This window comes from Ctenopharyngodon idella, chromosome 3 (genome assembly GCF_019924925.1).
Source record: "Ctenopharyngodon idella isolate HZGC_01 chromosome 3, HZGC01, whole genome shotgun sequence".
In the NCBI taxonomy this organism is placed as follows: domain Eukaryota; kingdom Metazoa; phylum Chordata; class Actinopteri; order Cypriniformes; family Xenocyprididae; genus Ctenopharyngodon; species Ctenopharyngodon idella.
Window position 1 is genome coordinate 29,695,714 of NC_067222.1, and position 19,189 is coordinate 29,714,902.

General features: G+C 37.5%; 1 protein-coding gene and 1 long non-coding RNA gene across 5 annotated transcripts; one reads left to right on the forward strand and one right to left on the reverse strand.

Annotated features, from left to right (window-relative positions):
- Positions 1–1,180: 1,180 nt before the first annotated feature.
- LOC127509692 (uncharacterized) lies at positions 1,181–8,362 on the reverse strand. 4 transcript variants are annotated; one of them, XR_007929346.1, is made up of 5 exons: positions 8,201–8,217; positions 7,936–8,010; positions 6,379–6,504; positions 2,483–2,588; positions 1,181–1,464 (listed from the first exon to the last, which is right to left on the reverse strand). It is a non-coding gene; the product is annotated as an uncharacterized LOC127509692 (long non-coding RNA). The 4 variants fall into 4 exon arrangements; XR_007929344.1 differs by lacking the exon at positions 7,936–8,010 and having other exon boundaries at positions 8,201–8,362; XR_007929347.1 differs by lacking the exons at positions 7,936–8,010; positions 8,201–8,217 and adding an exon at positions 8,073–8,092.
- Positions 8,363–10,031: 1,669 nt separating this feature from the next.
- Positions 10,032–15,132, forward strand: prl (prolactin). Its single transcript, XM_051888700.1, has 5 exons — positions 10,032–10,191; positions 10,396–10,517; positions 12,891–12,998; positions 14,145–14,327; positions 14,481–15,132. Exons 1-5 carry the CDS (start codon positions 10,158–10,160, stop codon positions 14,667–14,669), a joined length of 636 nt encoding a protein of 211 aa, XP_051744660.1. The 5' UTR covers positions 10,032–10,157; the 3' UTR covers positions 14,670–15,132.
- Positions 15,133–19,189: the final 4,057 nt, after the last annotated feature.

The window sequence follows — 19,189 nt, forward strand, 5'->3', positions numbered from 1 at the left end:
CTAAATGAATTAAAAATGAAACATTCATCCCATCCAGGTAGCAGCTGACATAGGCCTCATAGGACATCTCGCATTCAAGTCGGGAAAATAATATTGAAGTTTTATATAGTTCTTATTGCATTTAAGATTTTATAAAGTCTTTTATACCTATTTCAATTAAAATGTTAAATGATGAATGACTGTTATTTTATTTTACTATCTTTGTATTGTAGAATTTTTTATTTCTTTTTTTTTTTTATGATTTTGTCAATGTAAAACACCTTGAGTCCAACACTAATTTCCCATTTGGGGACAATAAAGTGTATTTCAATTTCAATTTATTTGTAAATAGCGCCTTAAATTGACTGAAATAAGATTATTGAAGTAAAACCATTCATTACACAACTTGTACATGCCACAAACTTGTTTCACATTGACACACCCATGCAAAGTCACAACTCAGGTATCATCTAGAAGTTGTTTTTTTCTTTTTTCCAGCCTAAACCTTTTGTCCTAAAATGTTTGCGATTTTAAGTTATTATTTTAATAATTTAACAACACATTAACATGTTCACGCATGGTTCTTCTGATGACAGTTACTTACAAACAATAATCTCAGCATTTCAGCAGTCCTTCATGGACATCAAAATAAAACTAATCAAAATTTTCTCTGCTTATTCAAGCGGTAAAATTGGTGTGACAAGGCTTTTGCATTGTTAATTAGCTCACATTTCTTGTTTCAAACTATTCAAAGAACATAAAACCAGCCTTTACTGCATGTGTGAGCATAGTCCAGACCCTGAGGATTTTGTTTTCTTGGTTATCGAACAAGTCTTCACACTTCTTGCTTGCTTGTTTGCTAATAGATCAGCTCATGAAAGTGCCTTAGATCTGATTGATTGACTGATGAGACCAGGGCAGTTGGGGATTTGAGTGGGTTTATTTGTGTGCGTCTTAATGAGTTAAAGTGAGAAGTTTAGAGTATTAGTGACATTGGAAAGCTTAATCTCCTTCTATAGTTCACCTAAACCCATTACAAAGGCCTACATAATCTTTGCCTATAATCCACTTCACTGCACCTTAAAGGTTTAAATTAATCAGGGACTCATCACAGGATCTGCTAAGTGAGTTAATGAGAGCCGTTTTTGAGTTGCTTAAAAAATTAAAATAATGTAAAACACATTCAGTAACAAACCTTGAACCATTTTAAAATCTTTATTCAATTTTGTAAGCATCTGAGACACATAATTTACATCAAATCATGAGCTTTTCCAAACTGTCAACAAATCAGATCAATACAATCAGCCACAAAAGGGGAGGGGTGGTTGGTGGTTGGAGGAATCCATGTAAGCTTCACATGAGTAGTAAAGAAGGGAAGAGACGCAAGTACGGTCTCTGCTGCCAAACCCCAAACCCCATCATTTAGTCCAGTGCCATGAGCTACAGGGAATGCTGGGAAGGTGGAGGACTCAGTGCAGTAAACCCCTGAGAACAAACACAAATACGATGATGACGGTTACAAAATTCAATTGCAGTAGAAATTAAACAGAAACTGAAGTTCTCAATCTTGAAGTTTACAGATTGACTCATCTTATTATCAATAAAATATTATTTTTTTCTGTGTATCCCTAATTATTAGACCATCCCAATCTAATGTGCAACACTGTGATCAGTCAGCTTTATTCACCTTTAGAAGAAAACAGTACATGATAAACTGGCTGAACTGACAAAAATAAAATATACAGTATGTGCAAAAGTCTTAGGCCACCATTACATGTTGCTTTAGCAATGGCATAATGACCATATATAATTATTTCTCAGTCTCTTTATTAGAATATAACCAGAAAATACAGGAAATTTGTATGCAGTATTAAAAAATAAAAATAAAAAAATAAAACAACTTCTAAAGTTGCAAGTTTACTGACCTCCCCTTACACTAGAGCAATAGCAGGAACTGGCTCTCTTAAACCTAAATGGAACGGAAAAGGACTGGAAGGCCAAGAAAACTTTCAAAATCTGATGAGAAGTTTCTTAGAATTTCTTTGAGAAACTGGAAGAAGTCCAGGAGGTCACACTAAATACTGATTTTTGCTTTAAGAAGCCATTTTGTTTAAAAAAAAAATTTCTTACACAATTGTTACATATTTCCTGTATTTTCTGTTTGTATCTTAATAAAGAGACAGAAAAATAAATATGGATGGTCATTAAAACAGTTATAAAACAACAAATCTGGTGGTGGCCTAAAGGTGATGATACATGGGGCAACTTTTTGAGCAATGTTGCACTTTCCCATTGAGAATGGGCAACAAATTTCTATCTAGATACTTCAGATCAAAATTTGTTGCCCATTCTCAGTGGAAAAGTGCCCAAGTAACATCGCTCCGGAATAATGCCCGGCAACATTGCTCAAAAAGTTGCCCCGTGTATCATCACCTTAAGACTTTTGCACAGTACTGTACATCTCACAAAGTAGAGGGGAATAAAGCAAGTTAATATGCTTTACTTTTCCTGCATGTTGAGCTCCTCATGACGCCTCAGCATTGCTCTTCACACAGGCAGCAAATGCCTCCATCAGCTCCTTACATGCTTCCTCGCCATTCTCCTTTACACTGAAGCACACAGAACACACGGTCATCACTCCAGCACACATAGGCCTATACACACACTGATTCACATCAACATATCACATATACAACATAAAAAATGCTGACAAAACAACATTTGTCACTCTGAAGCGTACAATACTGCATAAAAGTACGAAGGTTCTGCACCACACAATTTAAAGACATATTACATAACTTTAGTTGTGTCTTTAGTCATATAAAATGTGAACTCATGACAGGCCGGATTCTGCTGGAACTGAATGAGACAGTATGTATGCGTTTGTGCGAATGAGATTATTTGAGCCTCTCCACCCCAAACAACGGCAGACGCTGACACACCGCATTAGAGTGATGGAGCGAAAACGAGGGTTGGAATAACAGCGCGAAGGGGGGAAAGAAATGCAACAAGAGGAAGGCAGATAATCCATCTGAACGAGAGAGGCCTAAAATCACGTGACAAAGCAAGCAGGTAATGGAAAAGAGACATTCCTACTGCTAAAAGAGGGAGATGTCGTGACAGAAAGAGCCCCTCCCCCAGTTAGAAAATGATTTCAGTGTCTCCTCCCCCACAGATCATCTGCTACATCTCACACGCTGACATAAGCGAGCTCTCCCTCTCCTCAGTGAGCAGTGATGTAACACGCAGCTGGTCAATTTAAATAAAAAGAGCCTTATGCAGACTGGTTCTAATGAGTCATGTGACGTAGGTGTAAGGATGCATGAGGGATAGCACTTGCCAAGGGCATTTCCTTTTCATAGGCAGCCATTTTAATACTTCAGGGATTCAGAGAGAGGACATGCATGGGGAAGGTGGACCATTGTGAAACAAGACTGTGAGACAAGCTGGCTTCTATTGGACAAAAAACAGTTAGGAGGGTCAGATTATGTCCTTATCCTTAAGACCTTAACAATCAATAATTGAGATCACAAAACCATTTGAGGTCAAGTGGAAAACCACTCATGTTTTGGTCTGCATTAAATGAATCAGAACATGGTTATTTTTGAAGACATTTGGATTTGGGAGACAAGTATTGAAACACTTTAGCCTGTGGGGGGAAAAAAGGGCGGAAAAGAGCGCAATCATGCTAGTGTTAAAGGGAAAGTTCACCCAAAAAATGAACATTCTATAGATAATTTACTCTCTCATGTTGTTCCCAAACTGTATATCTCACTTTCTTCAGTGGAACATAAAAGATGTTGTTCTGAGAACGTCTTTTTTTGTCCATACAATAGAAGTCAATGATAATCCAAAATGTTTGGTTACCAAATTCTTCACAATATCTTGTTTTGTTTCGCAGAAAAAAGAACGAAGAAAGTAAAACATACAGTTTGGGATCGACATGAGTGCGAGTAAATGATGACAAAATTTTCATTTGTGGGTGAATTATCCCTATCCCAGATTGTTTTTAAAATGGGTAAAATCAAAAGTGCATTAATAAACTATAAAAAATAAAATTAAATAAATAATAAACCAAAAAGTGCCATTTAGGAGTAAAATATTGAAACACCTTAATTGGGGGTGTAAAACTATGATAGTAAAAAATAACAGACAATTGGGAAGATGATGTTCACCTTCCCCAAATTAAGACTGAATAATTCACATGATGGCCAATCCTCCACATATATAATGCAGAAGGAACAAGGGCACGGCTCAGGGGTGCTCTGATCTTAAACACAACAAATAGGAAATAGTAATCTAAAAATTGTCTAGTTTTACTTGAGCTAAACAAAAATTCAATCGGAATCTAATAAGTACTGAATCCATATGGAATTGATTAGTAGAGCGCCTATAACAAAGCTCATCCTGTGCTGATAATTGACAGATTGAGTAACACTGTTTACCCTGAGGGGGGCTTCTGCAAAACTAGAATAATGCATTCCAACTGCTACTACAGGAACAGGCATGCTAACATACATGTGAGGGAAAAAAACTTGCTTTAAGTGTAAAAGATTAGCTTTTGCTTTGCATTATAATTCTTGAAAGCACACCCCTAGAACAAAATGGCTGTTTGTTAACTCTGTGGCTGATGTTTAGTCATAGAATTTGAGGCAGTAAAAAGATACAGAACACCTCAAGGTCATACAAGGTCATCACTATGAAATGCACAAATTTACACTGCCAGAAAGCATGGAAAGAGATCTGAAGATCACATGTTGATACAAGATGCATTCTCCCAGTGAATAACTGCTGGCTTGTGGGTTTAAAACTGTAATGGTAATCCTCTTCTGGTTTTAAAGCCCATGATGAATCAACCCCCTTTGTGGAGTAGCATGACAAAAAAAAAACAAGATGGCCACTGCAACATGCTTAGACCAGGTGTAAAGTGATCCTGTGAACAGAACATGCCACACTATATAATGAATGACAGACACACACATCTACACATAACCATGTATGAGTGCGCTATAAATACCAGTGTGGTGTACATTACTTTAAGGTTGGCCTTCTGTGAGGTTAAACATTCAGCTAGTCAGCAACACATGCAAGATGCTGGTCAAAATGATCACAGAAAGGTCAATGACAAACTGACCTTCTAATAGAGTTTTAAATGTTAACAGTTAAAACAGTTAAAGTTACTTCCATTTCATCCGATAGTCTTAGTCATATTTGTCCTGCAGCCTCCCATTGTCATGTTTGAGTGGTGACTGCTCACATGAGAGGAAATTATTGATGTTTACAAATGCACCTTTTCTCTATTTTCCTAGCCCTCCTACCAATCTTTTCTGGATTAGTGGATTTTGCTGGTTTGATATCCTGTAAATGGAGGTTGTAATGGACAGGACATGCTTCAGACGGAACAGTGACACATTATTCAACCAAATTCTTAACCCCGCGCCCTCCCCCTATCAGGTCCTAGCACACCAAAGGTCAGGGTATGTGCAACCTTATCTGCGTTCTCATGCTGCCCAGGCCTGTCGACACTACAAACACCAAAAGCAGCCAATCTGCATTTTTTGGGTGGGTATGTGGGTGTGGGGATTAGGGTCAAAATACAGCTTATGCAATGGCTGATGTCAATGATCAGGAGAAAATGAACACAGCGGAACCCTAAAAAGTAGGGAAGACATAACATATCAATGAACGTTCATCACTTGCCATCACAATCCCCTTCATTTGCAGGATATAAAACCAACAAAACCCATTAGTGGGAGGGCAGGGAAAAACGGAGAAAAGGTTCATTCGCAAACATCACTAATTCCCTCTCATTTAAGTGGTCAACCCTCAAACATGACAAAACGAGCCCAGGAAGACTGCAGGGACAGAAATGGCGAAGACTAAGAGGGGAAAACAGGGATGGCAGGATGAGCGAGAGGAAAAGCATGACGTAGACACATTCCCAACAGCCAATCAGCCGTGAGGAAGAACTGAAGTTGAAGAAAAACCCCAGAATGCTCTTAATGAGCAACCCCATCACCCCCACTGCTGCTGCCAACTTAGATAAAACTGACACCAATCAAACCATTTAAAAAACTCACAAAACTTAATTAAGTTAGATCTTATTAGAAATACTGGATCCCCCTGCGCGAACCCTCCACCTCGCATTCGTCGAAATGTCTTTCCTTCCCTCCATTTTGGATCGCCATCACAATGTAGAATATACACAGCATATCATAATTCTACTGGATATCATCAATTCCAGCATGATCCTAAATATTTAAAACCTACAATAAAGCTATGTGGGAATAAATCTACATGTTGGAGCATCAGAATTTAACAAATTTTCATGCGGTCCATACAGGGTTACAACGAACCTGTAACTATGGACCATACATGAATTCTACCTCAGTCACTTACCATTTGTCTAAATCTGCCTTGATGGCCACACAGGGTGCTGGGACAGGGGTCTCGGCAGGAGATGCAGTCTCTGAGTCTGACATGGTCTATGGTGTTGGTGTTTATGCGTGCCTGCTCTGTGCGCTCCTGTGTTTGCATGTGCAGAAGAAAAAGAGAGAATGGAGAGTTAGAGTTGGCAAGAGGGAGGGGGAGTGTACATAGTTCACGGGGGAGGGAGGAGGGGGGGGGGACATGAGAGTGCACATATGTGTACATGCGCAAGAGATCAAACGGTGATCGGCTTCAACCTTACTCAGCAAAGACACCATTCTTAAAGTTTGGTCCTTCAAACACAAAAAAGCAAATAATTGTGCTTCTTTTTGTGCCTAGAAGCACAGTGAGTAAAGAAGTACGATGAGACAGTGACAAGTATGCAGAGAAACTTAAATTTGGACAGAAAAGCTGCACTATTTGTTGTGTTATGTCATGGACTGTGCATGGACACCCCCTAATGGCAACATGTTTTCATGACATGCTTCACAGCTGCGCAAGCACAAGCTGTTTTTTCCCCCTTTGCTCATCATGTTTAATTTTCATATAAAAGCAACAGAATTTAAATTACATTTAATTTATTATATTTCAATTATTGGTTTTAAAGATTTAAAGATACATCCAGGGTGTACATTAGGATAAACAAACAAAAAAAAAAGAATAGATATTAACAAGCATTAGATTAAATAAAAACATTAAAATGTTTACACATTTTACAGCTTTTTTATCTAACTTCTTAGGTATTTAACTTTGACTTTAAAAACAAAGGTTACCTTCTCTATATTTACATTTATATATGTTAATGTAGATCATACAAGCAAATTAATTAAATAATATTTCATATGATAAGACATGTCATGAGTAGTAGCATTTTCAAAACAACTGAAAGCATCATAACCCGCTTTTCCACTATCGGGCCAGGGCTACGTGCAGGGCGTGGCCAAAGCTTCGGACCTCGAGCCCAAAATGTATTACGGGTCGTGAAGCTCCACCCATTAGGTCCGCAGAGGTGGAGCTGGACTGGGTCATACTCCACCCATTACGTTCAGAGAGGGGGAGCTGGACATCATTTGGCTCTGCAGTTAGCCCCACTTGTATAAATCAGGGACTTAACTTCCCTGAGGCAATCTGCATTCAGATAAACTAAATTCCCGAAAGGTCTAAGTCACGTTGACGCAGTTTGGGTTGGATGCACAACAAGAAATCATATCAGTACTACTTTGTTGTTTTACAATATATTTATGTGAATTATTTGTAACCTATTTTGTTTTGTAATTTTTTCCACATTAGGTTATTTCTCTTTTTGTTTGTTAATTAGTATTGTATTATGTTAAAAAAAAAAGGCTAAAATGCCTTTTTCAATAATGTCAAATTCGTAACGCTGAACGTTACCTGTCTTTACATTCATTTTAAAACGCATTCGGCATATGTGCGCATGTGGAGGGATACATTTCACTGCAACAAAAGAACGTTTCGGGTTACTTTTCTAAATATCTGAAACTTTTGCGAATCTCTGCAACAACTCACCTCCTGAACGGTCAGTTGAAAAGCTAAGCTTGGTTAAGCCTACCTGTCGGTCTCAATCAAAAGTAGGAATAAAACCTGTAGGAAGGAACAAATGACTGAAAGTACACGCGCATCTGAAAATGACGGAGGTACTTAACTGCGACCTTCCTCTCAGAACGCCGTGTTCTCTGAACAATCAGCTCACATTCATGTATATTTACACTGATGCCTACGAGCTAAAGTGTTCATAATTAAATTTGCATGAAATGTCAACCAATTACTTTACCTGGATCTGCAGTCCGGAAGGATCTGGCAAGAGTTAACTGGAAAACAAAATGAATATTGTTGAACCGGGTTCTACTGGATCCACCACGCCTCCTTCTCTTGGAGTCTTTGAGAAGGAGATACGCCCCGTAATGCAGCGGACACACTAGTATACAAAACTGTTCTCGCTTTAATATTATAAAGCTGTTTTTGGAATTGTCTTCCTTTACCAGTGGGGGTCAACTGATGAGGTTTTTAGGGGTTGGTCAAATTAAATTCTAAAATGTACAAGTTCCCTGAAATATATGAGCAGTTTGGAAATTGTTTATTCATGCCAATTTGAGCTAACATAATGAATGAACGCTTTTAACATAACATAACATTTCTTACATAAAGTGTAATGCCTTAAAAAAATTTTACATTTCAAGGTCCTGTAAGGTGACCATAACTGGCTCAATAAAAACAATAAATTAACAATAATAGTAAGATCAATATATTTAAAATGTTTTAAAAACGTTTTTTCTTGGTTATTCAAACATTAAGAGAACATTCCATTTTATCATTTTGCAAACATCAACATTACTTTTGAATGTTTTCTGAAAATTCCGAATCAAGTAGTAGGCCTAAAAAACACTGAACAGAACGTTTCAGGACAGAAGTTCCATGAACAATGTATAAGTAATGTTTGTGTGCTAACGTTTTGAGAACAGACTAGATCATTTTGAATAAACAGTCAATTAATGTTACTGGAAGAACATTTGTTCATAACTTGAACAAACCTTCTGAGAACATTCCCTGTTAGCTGGGTTGACATTTTGTATTAAAAGGAGGGCAACTGGTAAAAGAGCTTGCTCTCAGCAAATATCCAACTGAATTTAGGGGTGTGTGTGTGTGTGTGTGTGTGTGTGTGTGCGTGCGTGCGTGTGTGTGTGTGGTTCAGACATACCCTACGTTATGGGGACAAATTGTCCCCAAAAATATCTGAAATCATTGTCCTTGTAGGGACATTTTTTGGTCCCCATGAGGAAAACAGCTTATAAATCAATCATACAATGTGATGTTTTTTGAAAATGCAGAAAGTTTTTGTAATGAGTAGGGTTAAGGGATGGAATATACAGTATAAAAAGCATTATGTCTATGGAATGTCCCCATAAAACATGAAAAAATGTGTGTGTGTGTGCATTTTTCTGAACGGATTGTACACAGGAGCAAGGGGGGTAACAGAAGAATTTCCCCACACAGACGTGGAAAAATGTCAGCCTCTTAGAGCAGACCAACAGAGATAAATCAGAAACATGAAGAAGGCATAGAAGAGGAAAGTTTCATAACAATTGGGTTTAACCAGTGCATTCAGAAATAAATAAAAAAGAAACAAAAAGGGCATAAAAGCTCTCAGTCCACAGCAGGACATGACAAATGAGTGTTTCCTTTATTGGGGAAGGGTCTGTCATGTGTAGACTTTCTTTAAATGGCACGTGGCTGCAAGACTGTGTGAACTGGTACCTTCATAGTGGTGCAGTCTATGAAAATTGTTTCATTTTCCATTTTTTCCTCCATTTAGATATCCTAAAGATCCTAAAGTAATCGTATCACACTAAACACACATTTTTTAAAACACAAAAACACAGATAAATCAAATGCTCCTTTTCACTTTAAATAAGCTCTATAATCAGAAGTTTCTCCATCCAGTAATTGAAAGAGTGCTTTGCATTTATTTATTTGGCACTTCATGTGACTGATGGTGAATTTTGCCCCCACTGTGTCCTGTATCTACTCAAACAGCTTATCAATATTGATTAACCAAACTCTCAAAACAATGTTTTTCATTAGTTTCAGGATTGAACTAGTTTCAATACACCTGGAGTGTAAGACTTACTGCATATCCAAATGAAAGAAGTAGGGCTATATAATGAAAAGCTCAAGAGAGGAAAGCAGAAAGCAAAGATTCAAGCAAGACGAGAATAAAGAAACCAGTTAAAATGATGGCTGAAGGATCTAGACTATACTTTGCAGGTAAGCAAACCTTATCTTCCTCAGTCTAACCTTTTCCCGCCACATTTTAGACTTTATCTCTATTACCTTGTTACATCCCCTTTCGGTTCCCCCATTTTCAGTTCATGCTTACTTGATTTCAGCTCCCTCTATCTGCCTTTCTTCTTTTACCATACTCCTAATGACATTACTGTTTAACTGTTCCTTTTTGTCTTTGCTTTTCAGTGACCGTCCTGATGTGTGCGTTTGTCTCAATCAACGGTGTCGGTCTGAATGATTTACTGGAAAGAGCCTCTCAACTTTCAGACAAACTTCACTCCCTCAGCACCTCTCTCACCAATGACCTGGTCAGTACTAAACACCCTCTAAAAAAAAAAATGTGTGAGTGTATGTGTTGTTACAATAACGTTGACTATGATGATGGAAAGAACCCAAAGCAGGTTTATTAAAGTCAGTTTAAAAGTATGAGAATGTATCCAGATCAAACAGGTAAGTAATAATGGCAGAGCAGTATACAGTCGAGTCCTTGGATGATAGTAACACTCACTATACATGAACACACAAGGAAAGGACAAACGAAGAGATGACAATGCTGGAGTGGAATGGAACAGGACGATGGACCAGGAACAGGCAAGTAGTCTTTCAGGTTGGTATTCACAGGATGTTGAGTCCGTAATCATTGTTTACAGTGAGTGTCTTTTATAGGGTATTGATGAGACTGTGATAGGATCATGCATTGACAGACCTGAGTAGAGTCGGTGCGATTGAGGATGATGGCAGAAGCGGAAAGAGCCCGGTGGAGCCAGAGGGGTGGTGGATCGAGGCACAGCAGGAGATCCACAAGTCCAAAGCGGTGCCAGAGCAATGACTGACCATGGTGGAGCAGAGGGAGTGCGGGGCCAAGGTGGAGTCGGTGGGTCTGAGGGCCGAGGTGAAGTCCAGGGCTCAGAGGCTTGAGGTGAAACCAGGGGATCCTCATATAAAAGGTGGAGCTGCAACTTGGAAATCCAAGGCGAATCCGAGCAGCAGGGCAGAAACACAGGAGGAGTCAAGGGGCTGAAGGGAGACAGCCGAGGTGAGGCAGAGGAGCTGGATGGCTTAGGCAGAGGAGGGAGAGGGAAGCTGGGTGGGACAATCCTCAATGAAGAACACTTGGAGCTGGGCAGAGCCAATGGCAATAAAGGAGACTTGAGGCTGACAGCGGCAATGAAAGAGCTTGGAAGCTGGATGGGACCACTGGGTCATACAGACAGCTGGAAGGCACCAGCAGAGGAGGAGGCTCAAGGACAGGAACAAAGGTGGGAACTGGCTCAGTGTCATCCAGGTCAGTAAGCCACTCCAGTCACTCCAACTCCACCAATATTCCCACTTGGACGAATGTGGGGACCGGCCCACTCACCTGGACAGACTCGGCTTTCTCTGGGTTTGAGGCAAGCATTGGCTCAGGCTCTGTAGCAGAGTTGCTGGGTGGAGGCGGCTTTGGGATTGGAAGAGGGGGCTTGGAGATGACTAGAGGAGATACTCGAACTGGGGAGATGGACTGGTGGGTCTGCTCCTCCACTATCCCCACTGTGTTGGAAGATCCATAAACCCACAGGGTGTAATTGATGAAGTCCACAAGGGAACTATAACCCTCATTCAACAGTAACATCTGGCCGAGGATCTCATCCATCTCACTCCACAAAGATGTACTGTACTTAAGAGCCTCATCCTAGCACGACTCATAATAGATCTCAAGGAAATCCTCCACATAGTCTTCCAGAGGGCGGCCATATTGGGTGAGGGTGAGCAGGGACTCATCAGTGACAGAGAGTAAAATCAGGGAGTGAAAAATGTTGGTGGTGCCTGCTGGGTTCACAGTGTTGGTAGGTCTGGCCATCTGTAACATTGACGCAGACAGTGGATGATGGAAAGAACCCAAAGCAGGTTTATTAAAGACACAGGTGAGCATACAGGTAAGACAATGGATCCAGATCAAACAGGTAAGTAATAATGGTAATGGCAAGCAGAGCAATATACAATAGAGTCTTTGGATGATAGTTACACTCACTATACAGTAGTGATATTATGTATGACACTGAAGCTTTGAAGCACGTATTGAGCGCGCAGCACAATCTCCAGTGAAGCCTTGGACGTGTTAGACTTATTTGTGCACATAACATTGAATCCATTTATATAGTGTGGTGGCTGCTTCATCCGACAGAACTTCTTCTACAAGCTTTTAGCTGCTTTATTTTTTACTAACCACCAGATGGCCCTGTTTTCAACACTCTAGAAGCTTTGAGTCTGAGCTTTGGGGAAAGCCTCAGTGCTTTATGAGCCTTTATTTCCCCATCCCTACTATAGAGGAACACACAAAGAGAGGGCAAATGAGCAGATGACAATGCTGGAATTGAAGACAATGGCAAACAAGGAAAATAATATTTCAGCTTGGTATCCTGTGGTCATAATGATAACCAGACAATGAGTTAAATGAGTGAATGTCTTTTATATGTTATTGATGGGACTGTGATAGAATCCATGTGTGCTTGATGAAAGCAGGTGAGAATCGTGAGGGATGCTAGGTAATGTAGTTTGTGAGTGAGAGTGCAGCAAGTGAGGCAGAGTCCAGTATGTGTGTGAGAGTTGCATGCCCACTGGGTTATTTTTGACTTCAGTTTTATCCAAATATGTATTTTTTTCATGAATAAGTTTGTTTGACATTAACCTCTCAACCACAGGATTCTCACTTTCCTCCTGTTGGGAGGGTAATGATGCCCCGTCCGTCGATGTGCCACACATCCTCCCTTCAAATTCCCAATGACAAAGACCAAGCCCTGAAAGTGCCGGTAAGAACACACTTTACTGCATCCATCTTCCTCTTTTTAAAATGTAAAAATACTTTCTCCTATTCCAGCTAAAATAAATATATATATTTTTTTAAATTACAAATAGCTATTAGACATTATGCAGCATAAATAAAATATATTTTAATTTAATTGTAATTACTAAATTTATACTTTAATTTATATAACATATAAAACAAACTATATAACATAAAACAAACTATACAAAAACATAATAAATATAATAACCATAATTTAAAAAAGACATTTATGTCCCTCCTTTGAAAGTCACCCAAAAACAGGTCTCTTCAAAAAGTTCTTAAAGAGATCATAAAAGAAATCCATATGAATCAAGTTTAATCTAAGTCTTCTGAAGAGACACAATCGCTTCACATGATGAAGAGATTTTAATTTAGGATTTTATTCACATATAAACATTGATCAAAGTGCATCACTGAGCACATTAACCCTCTGGTATTATTCATTTGGCAGTAGTTTTTTTTTGTTCAGTAAAATCAATGTAATATATTTTTGTTCAATAATACTTTTTATTTTGTATTTTGAGAGTATTTAATAATTCATATTTATGCAATAATTTTGATCAATAATGATGATGTTTTTACTATTGAAATTTTTTTCCTTTCCAATTAAAGCAGTATTTCATTTTAAAAGAAGAGAGACAATGCCTTTAAAATCCAATGGGTCTATCTTGCACTCGATATTTTAGAGTGTCACCCCAGCCTTCACTGCTGTGTGCTTTTTTCCCTAAATCGTCACAAAATGCTCTATATTTTTGCCTATTTCCCATTAATTTCCTACACCGGTCATTTTTGAGCGAAACAACAAGTGTGACTATTTCTTTACAACCATTAAGCTTTTTCAAATAAAGTCCACCATTTTTTTGTGTGTGTGGTCACATAGCGACTGCTGCAAAAGTTTTCATACCATCCCAATGAAGTAGCAATTTTTAAAATTTCAAAATGTTTTTTTTTTTTTTTTGGTCTAAAATGACCAAACAACACCAGAGGTTTAATTATGTTACATGTAGGCTCAGCTGTAGACTACTTGCTTGAACAAACCTCACTGGTTCTTCCAGAAAATGCAAATATGCTTGTGTGACATGGATTTTTATCTAATTTGTTTCTGCAGGAGGATGAGTTGCTTTCTTTGGCTCGGTCTCTGCTCCTGGCGTGGTCCGATCCCCTCGCCCTCCTCTCCTCTGAGGCGTCCAGCCTGGCACATCCAGAACGCAACACCATTAACAGCAAGACCAAAGAACTGCAAGAAAACATCAACAGCCTGGGTGCAGGTCTGGAGCATGTCGTTCACAAGGTGAGTGCGCTTTTAGGAACAGCTGTAATGTTGATTGCAAGAGGGCAATATGAAGTAAATCCTAATGATTTTTGGATATAAACATAAAGAAATCTAACGTACACCTGTAAGCAGGGTGTATTTATACGTTGTCCCTTTCTCTCTTCTCTACAGATGGGCTCATCCTCAGACAACCTGTCCTCTCTCCCTTTTTACAGCAACAGCCTTGGCCAGGATAAAACCTCTCGACTTGTCAATTTCCATTTTCTGTTGTCCTGCTTCCGCAGGGACTCCCACAAAATTGACAGTTTCCTCAAAGTTCTGCGCTGCCGGGCAGCCAAGAAGAGACCTGAGATGTGCTAGAGTGAAAATGCTACTCTGCTTCTCTCATTGTGGATGTTAAGTTAAAATGGCAGAGCAGTGAGTGATTTAAAATGTTTCTTTATAATACCGCATGGCAAAATATGCCCCTTATTGTTTCAAAGATGTAGATATTTGATTCACTTTCTTATATATTTGAATAAATAACTGGACCAACGGGCCATATTACTCTGTCCCCAGAGTTAAAAGACAACAAAAAGTAAACAAAAGTATTTCAATTAAATTTTAAAATTGAAGGTCTGCATGCAGTCATACTGTTTGATGAATAAGTGCACAGAGTATATTAAAATGTTTGACCATGCTCAGTTTGATAAGACATTTGTATAGTAAGTATTTATTAAGAAACGATGTTGGATCTTTAACACGTTTATTTTAACATTATCTTCTGAAATGCAATATTTAAAGCTTTGCACCAATGTCAATAAATTTCTATCAAGCAAATTTATATTGATTCATGAAATCTCATTACACACACACACATGGAAAGATCTTGAAGACTTTCAAATAACCAATATTTTACATTATTTTTGTGACATTTGTTCTAGCACTTATGTGTTATTCTAACAAATTTAAGAATCTGTTTAAGACTTTACGTCACATGGAAAACTGAGGTGAAGAACATTGTATTTAGCATTTAAGGTAAAGGTGATGACATCAAATGAATGATTCTGTTAAGCAAAGTTGCTAGCAAGAGGTTTCTCCCAGTTCCTGTTCTCTTTATTGCAAGTCAAATGAGCCAGATTACTGAGACTCTCACCTCTTGTCTTTAATGGCTCTTGGTGCCCCTCTCCCATTCCTTGAATAATTATGCTGATTGGATTCCTATATTTGCATGCTTAGTTTATATAATAAATGAGAACTGTCAGACCTTTACACTAAAATATCTTTCTCTATTGCCTATAAGTTTAGAAGTAATATAAAATTGAAATGACAAAATTGTAAAATTATAAATATATATATATTTTTTATTATTATAGAATGATCCGTGGATTAAATGAGTTAGCAATTTCATATAAATTTGTAAAAAGAAATAAAAAATAAAATAAAATAAAAAATCCAGTGTTTTTTGTTTTGTTTTGTTCCTTTTGTTTTGTTTGTGGAGCAATATTAATGCATACAATTTGGAAGAAATATACCAACATGTACAGAACATTTAATTGCATTGGACATAAAAAAAAAATAGAAATTAGTGAAACACAAAAGCAAAGACCTGCTTTTGCATCAAGTAAGCTCCAGTGGATGGTGCTCTTGACAAACCTGTGTAGAGTCTGTGACATACAGACAGAGGCGGAGCATCTGCTCAGAGCTGATAGCAAGAGTATAAATTTGTTGGCAGCTATGAAATGCTTTCATTGTAGCTGAAACAGACAACAATAAAGCACAGAGAAACAGGTACTGTAATAATTATTCATTTATGGAAAGAGGTTTCAATTATTTAACAATAGGATGTTTCATTTCAAGAAAGCATGGTTCAGGCAATAGTCTAAGTAATTTTTTACTCACACATGTATTTGTTCCTTTTCTTTGTCAATGGAAGGCTAAAATGGATGAGCTGAGAATTGTTTTATTGGGAAAGCAAGGAGCAGGAAAGAGTGCATCAGGAAACACTCTTCTGCGTAAGCAATCGTTCCACATAGCGGGCAGAACAAAGCCAGTTACTAAAGCCTGTTTAATGAGCATGTCTATCGCAGACAAACAAACAATCAAAGTGATCGACACTCCTGGATGGTCTGATAATTCTTCTCTATTTGAAACCGACGTCAAGCAGGAAATCATCAAATCCATCAACATGTCTAGTCCTGGCCCGCATGTGTTCCTCCTGGTGCTTCCCATTGGCAGGTTTACCAACAAAGAGATAAACACAGTCATGAATATCCTGAAGGAGTTTGGAGATGAAGTCACCAAATACATGATAGTGCTGTTTACCAAAGGGGATGACCTGGAGGACAGACGCATTGAAGACTACCTGAAGGAAATCCACCCAGATCTGAAGAAAATCATTCAGATATGTGGACAAAGATATCATGTCTTCAACAACAGAGACAACAAAAATGACCAAGTCTCTTCTCTTCTGAAGAAGATCAATGAGATGGTGGAGAGGAATGATGGAAAATGGTACACAACAGCTATGTATCAAAAAGGGAAGAACCAACAGATGGATGACAGAGGACAACAGTTTAGAACAGAAAAAGATAATTCAGTCCAAGACAAAAACAAAAACCTGTCTGAAAGTGAAGACGGAGACAGGAGAAACAGATGTGATGCTCAGGGAGATGATGGTGAGAGAAAATCTATATCAGAGGACACAAAGGAACAAGAGTATTGTAAGAGGAAAATGACACAACTGCAGAACAGCACAGAAAAACAGTGAACATGAAGGGTTAAAAGACAGGAAAAGAGATCTGGTGGACAAGAATGAGGACGAATGCTGCACAGCTATATTGGAAGATAAATTAGAGAACAGAAAGGGACAAGACATGAGGAATGCAATAGAAGAGCAGAACAAATCACAAAACAGAGAGCATGGGGGATTAAAACAGTTTCTGATAAGTGTAGGCAAAATGCTAGAGTTGGACAAAGAGAAGGACACCTTGTTCCGAGAAAGAAATGAACTACAAAGTAGATTGCCGATGAAGGAAGAAGAGTTTAAACAAAAAATAAACGATCTGGAACTACAGAAGCAGGAAGTAAATCAGCATGAAATCAATAAATTAATACAAGAAGTAGAAAAACAAAGCCAGGTTATAAAAAGTTTGGAGCAAGAAATTCAAGAGTTAAAACGGTATGGCCTTCCAGAAAGGTGCTCAGATGGAAGAAATGTTGACCAAGCAATAAATAACAAATAAAAAAAAACAAATGTTCTTGATGAAATGTTGAGCAAGTTCAAAAAATGTGTCAAAAAATTTTGGGGGGAATTTATCATGACCTATATTAGTATTGATTAATGATCATAAGGATTCATATTATCATTACAAACTCATGATCACAATGCTTTTAAAGTTAATTTTGAAAATCTCTATCTATCTATCGTGCCAACAAATTATATTATAATTATAGCTATTATAGATTCTGAGCTTTGATTCAAATTCAGTTTTCTATTACTATAAATCACAGAAATAGAGTTTGTTATGGACAGCCACAGCAGAACTGTTGTGCGTCTCCGAGCAAAGAAAGTAGTCTACCCGTTATATGAATCTCTTGCTTTTAATTTGAAATCAATTTGCTTTTAATAAGAAATCAAATACACTGCTGAACAATAACCAATATCTAATATTTTCCCCTATATTTTATGACATTTTTATGATTGGTTTATTTACTACAAACACTGCATTAAGTCCTCATGGATTTTATACAATGTAAAAAAAAAAAAAAAAGATCACAGAATAAGAAAATACAGTACCTATCAAAAGTTTGGAAACATTACAATTGTAATTGTACAATTGAAATAGGCTTATGTCTCTTCTGCTCACCAAGGCTGCATTTATTTAATAAAAAAAAAAAAAATGCAGTAAAAACAGTAATATTGCGAAATAGTATTACAATTTAAAACAGCTGTTTTCTATGTGAATATATTGTAAACTGTAATTTATTCCTGTGATGGTAAAGCTGAATTTTCAGCATCATTACTCCAGTCTTCAGTGTCACATGATCCTTCAGAAATCATTCTAATATGATGATTTGATGCTCAAGAAACATTTATTATTATTATCAATGTTGAAAACAGTTGTGCTGCTTAATATTTTTGTGGAAACCACGATACCATTCAAACATTTGTGGTAAGATTTAAAAAAAAAGAGAAATATTAATACTCTTATTCATTAAAGATGCATTAAATTTATCAAAGTGACAGTGACAATAAATGCAAATAAATGCTGTTCATTGAACTTTCTATTCATCAAACAATCCCCCCCCAAAAAAAAAAAAAAAACTTTGCAACTGACTGTACAAATAGCTTTGACACAAAATCTGAGGTATATTTTTACAGACTGCTGAAAGCTACAGAAAAAAGAAGCAAATGGATTGCTGCAATTCAGAGAACCTGCTGACTCCAGGCAAAGAAACATGTTTTGCAGTTATCATTTTGTGTCAAAATGTTGGATTTTGGGGTAAAATCATACCCTATATATTGCATTGTTATATATTGTGTTGACAACTCATCAATTAAATATTTACCATTTTATATTCTGCATAATTGGGTGTTTTTAAATAAACACTGACAAAAACTATACAAGTTTTAGGGCTGGACGATATGACGATATATATATATATATATATATATATATATATATATATATATATATATACATATATATACATATATAACATTGATATAAGTGATCACTCAGATTTAGGCCTACCTATATTGTAGTTATATAAAGCGTTCACAGCCGATTTGCTTTATTTATTTCCCCGGCGTCGAAATCAGGCACATATAAGTGTCAGGAAAATACGATTCCTGGCTGCATGTCAATATCCATGGATTAGGTTTCTTTGACATGTTA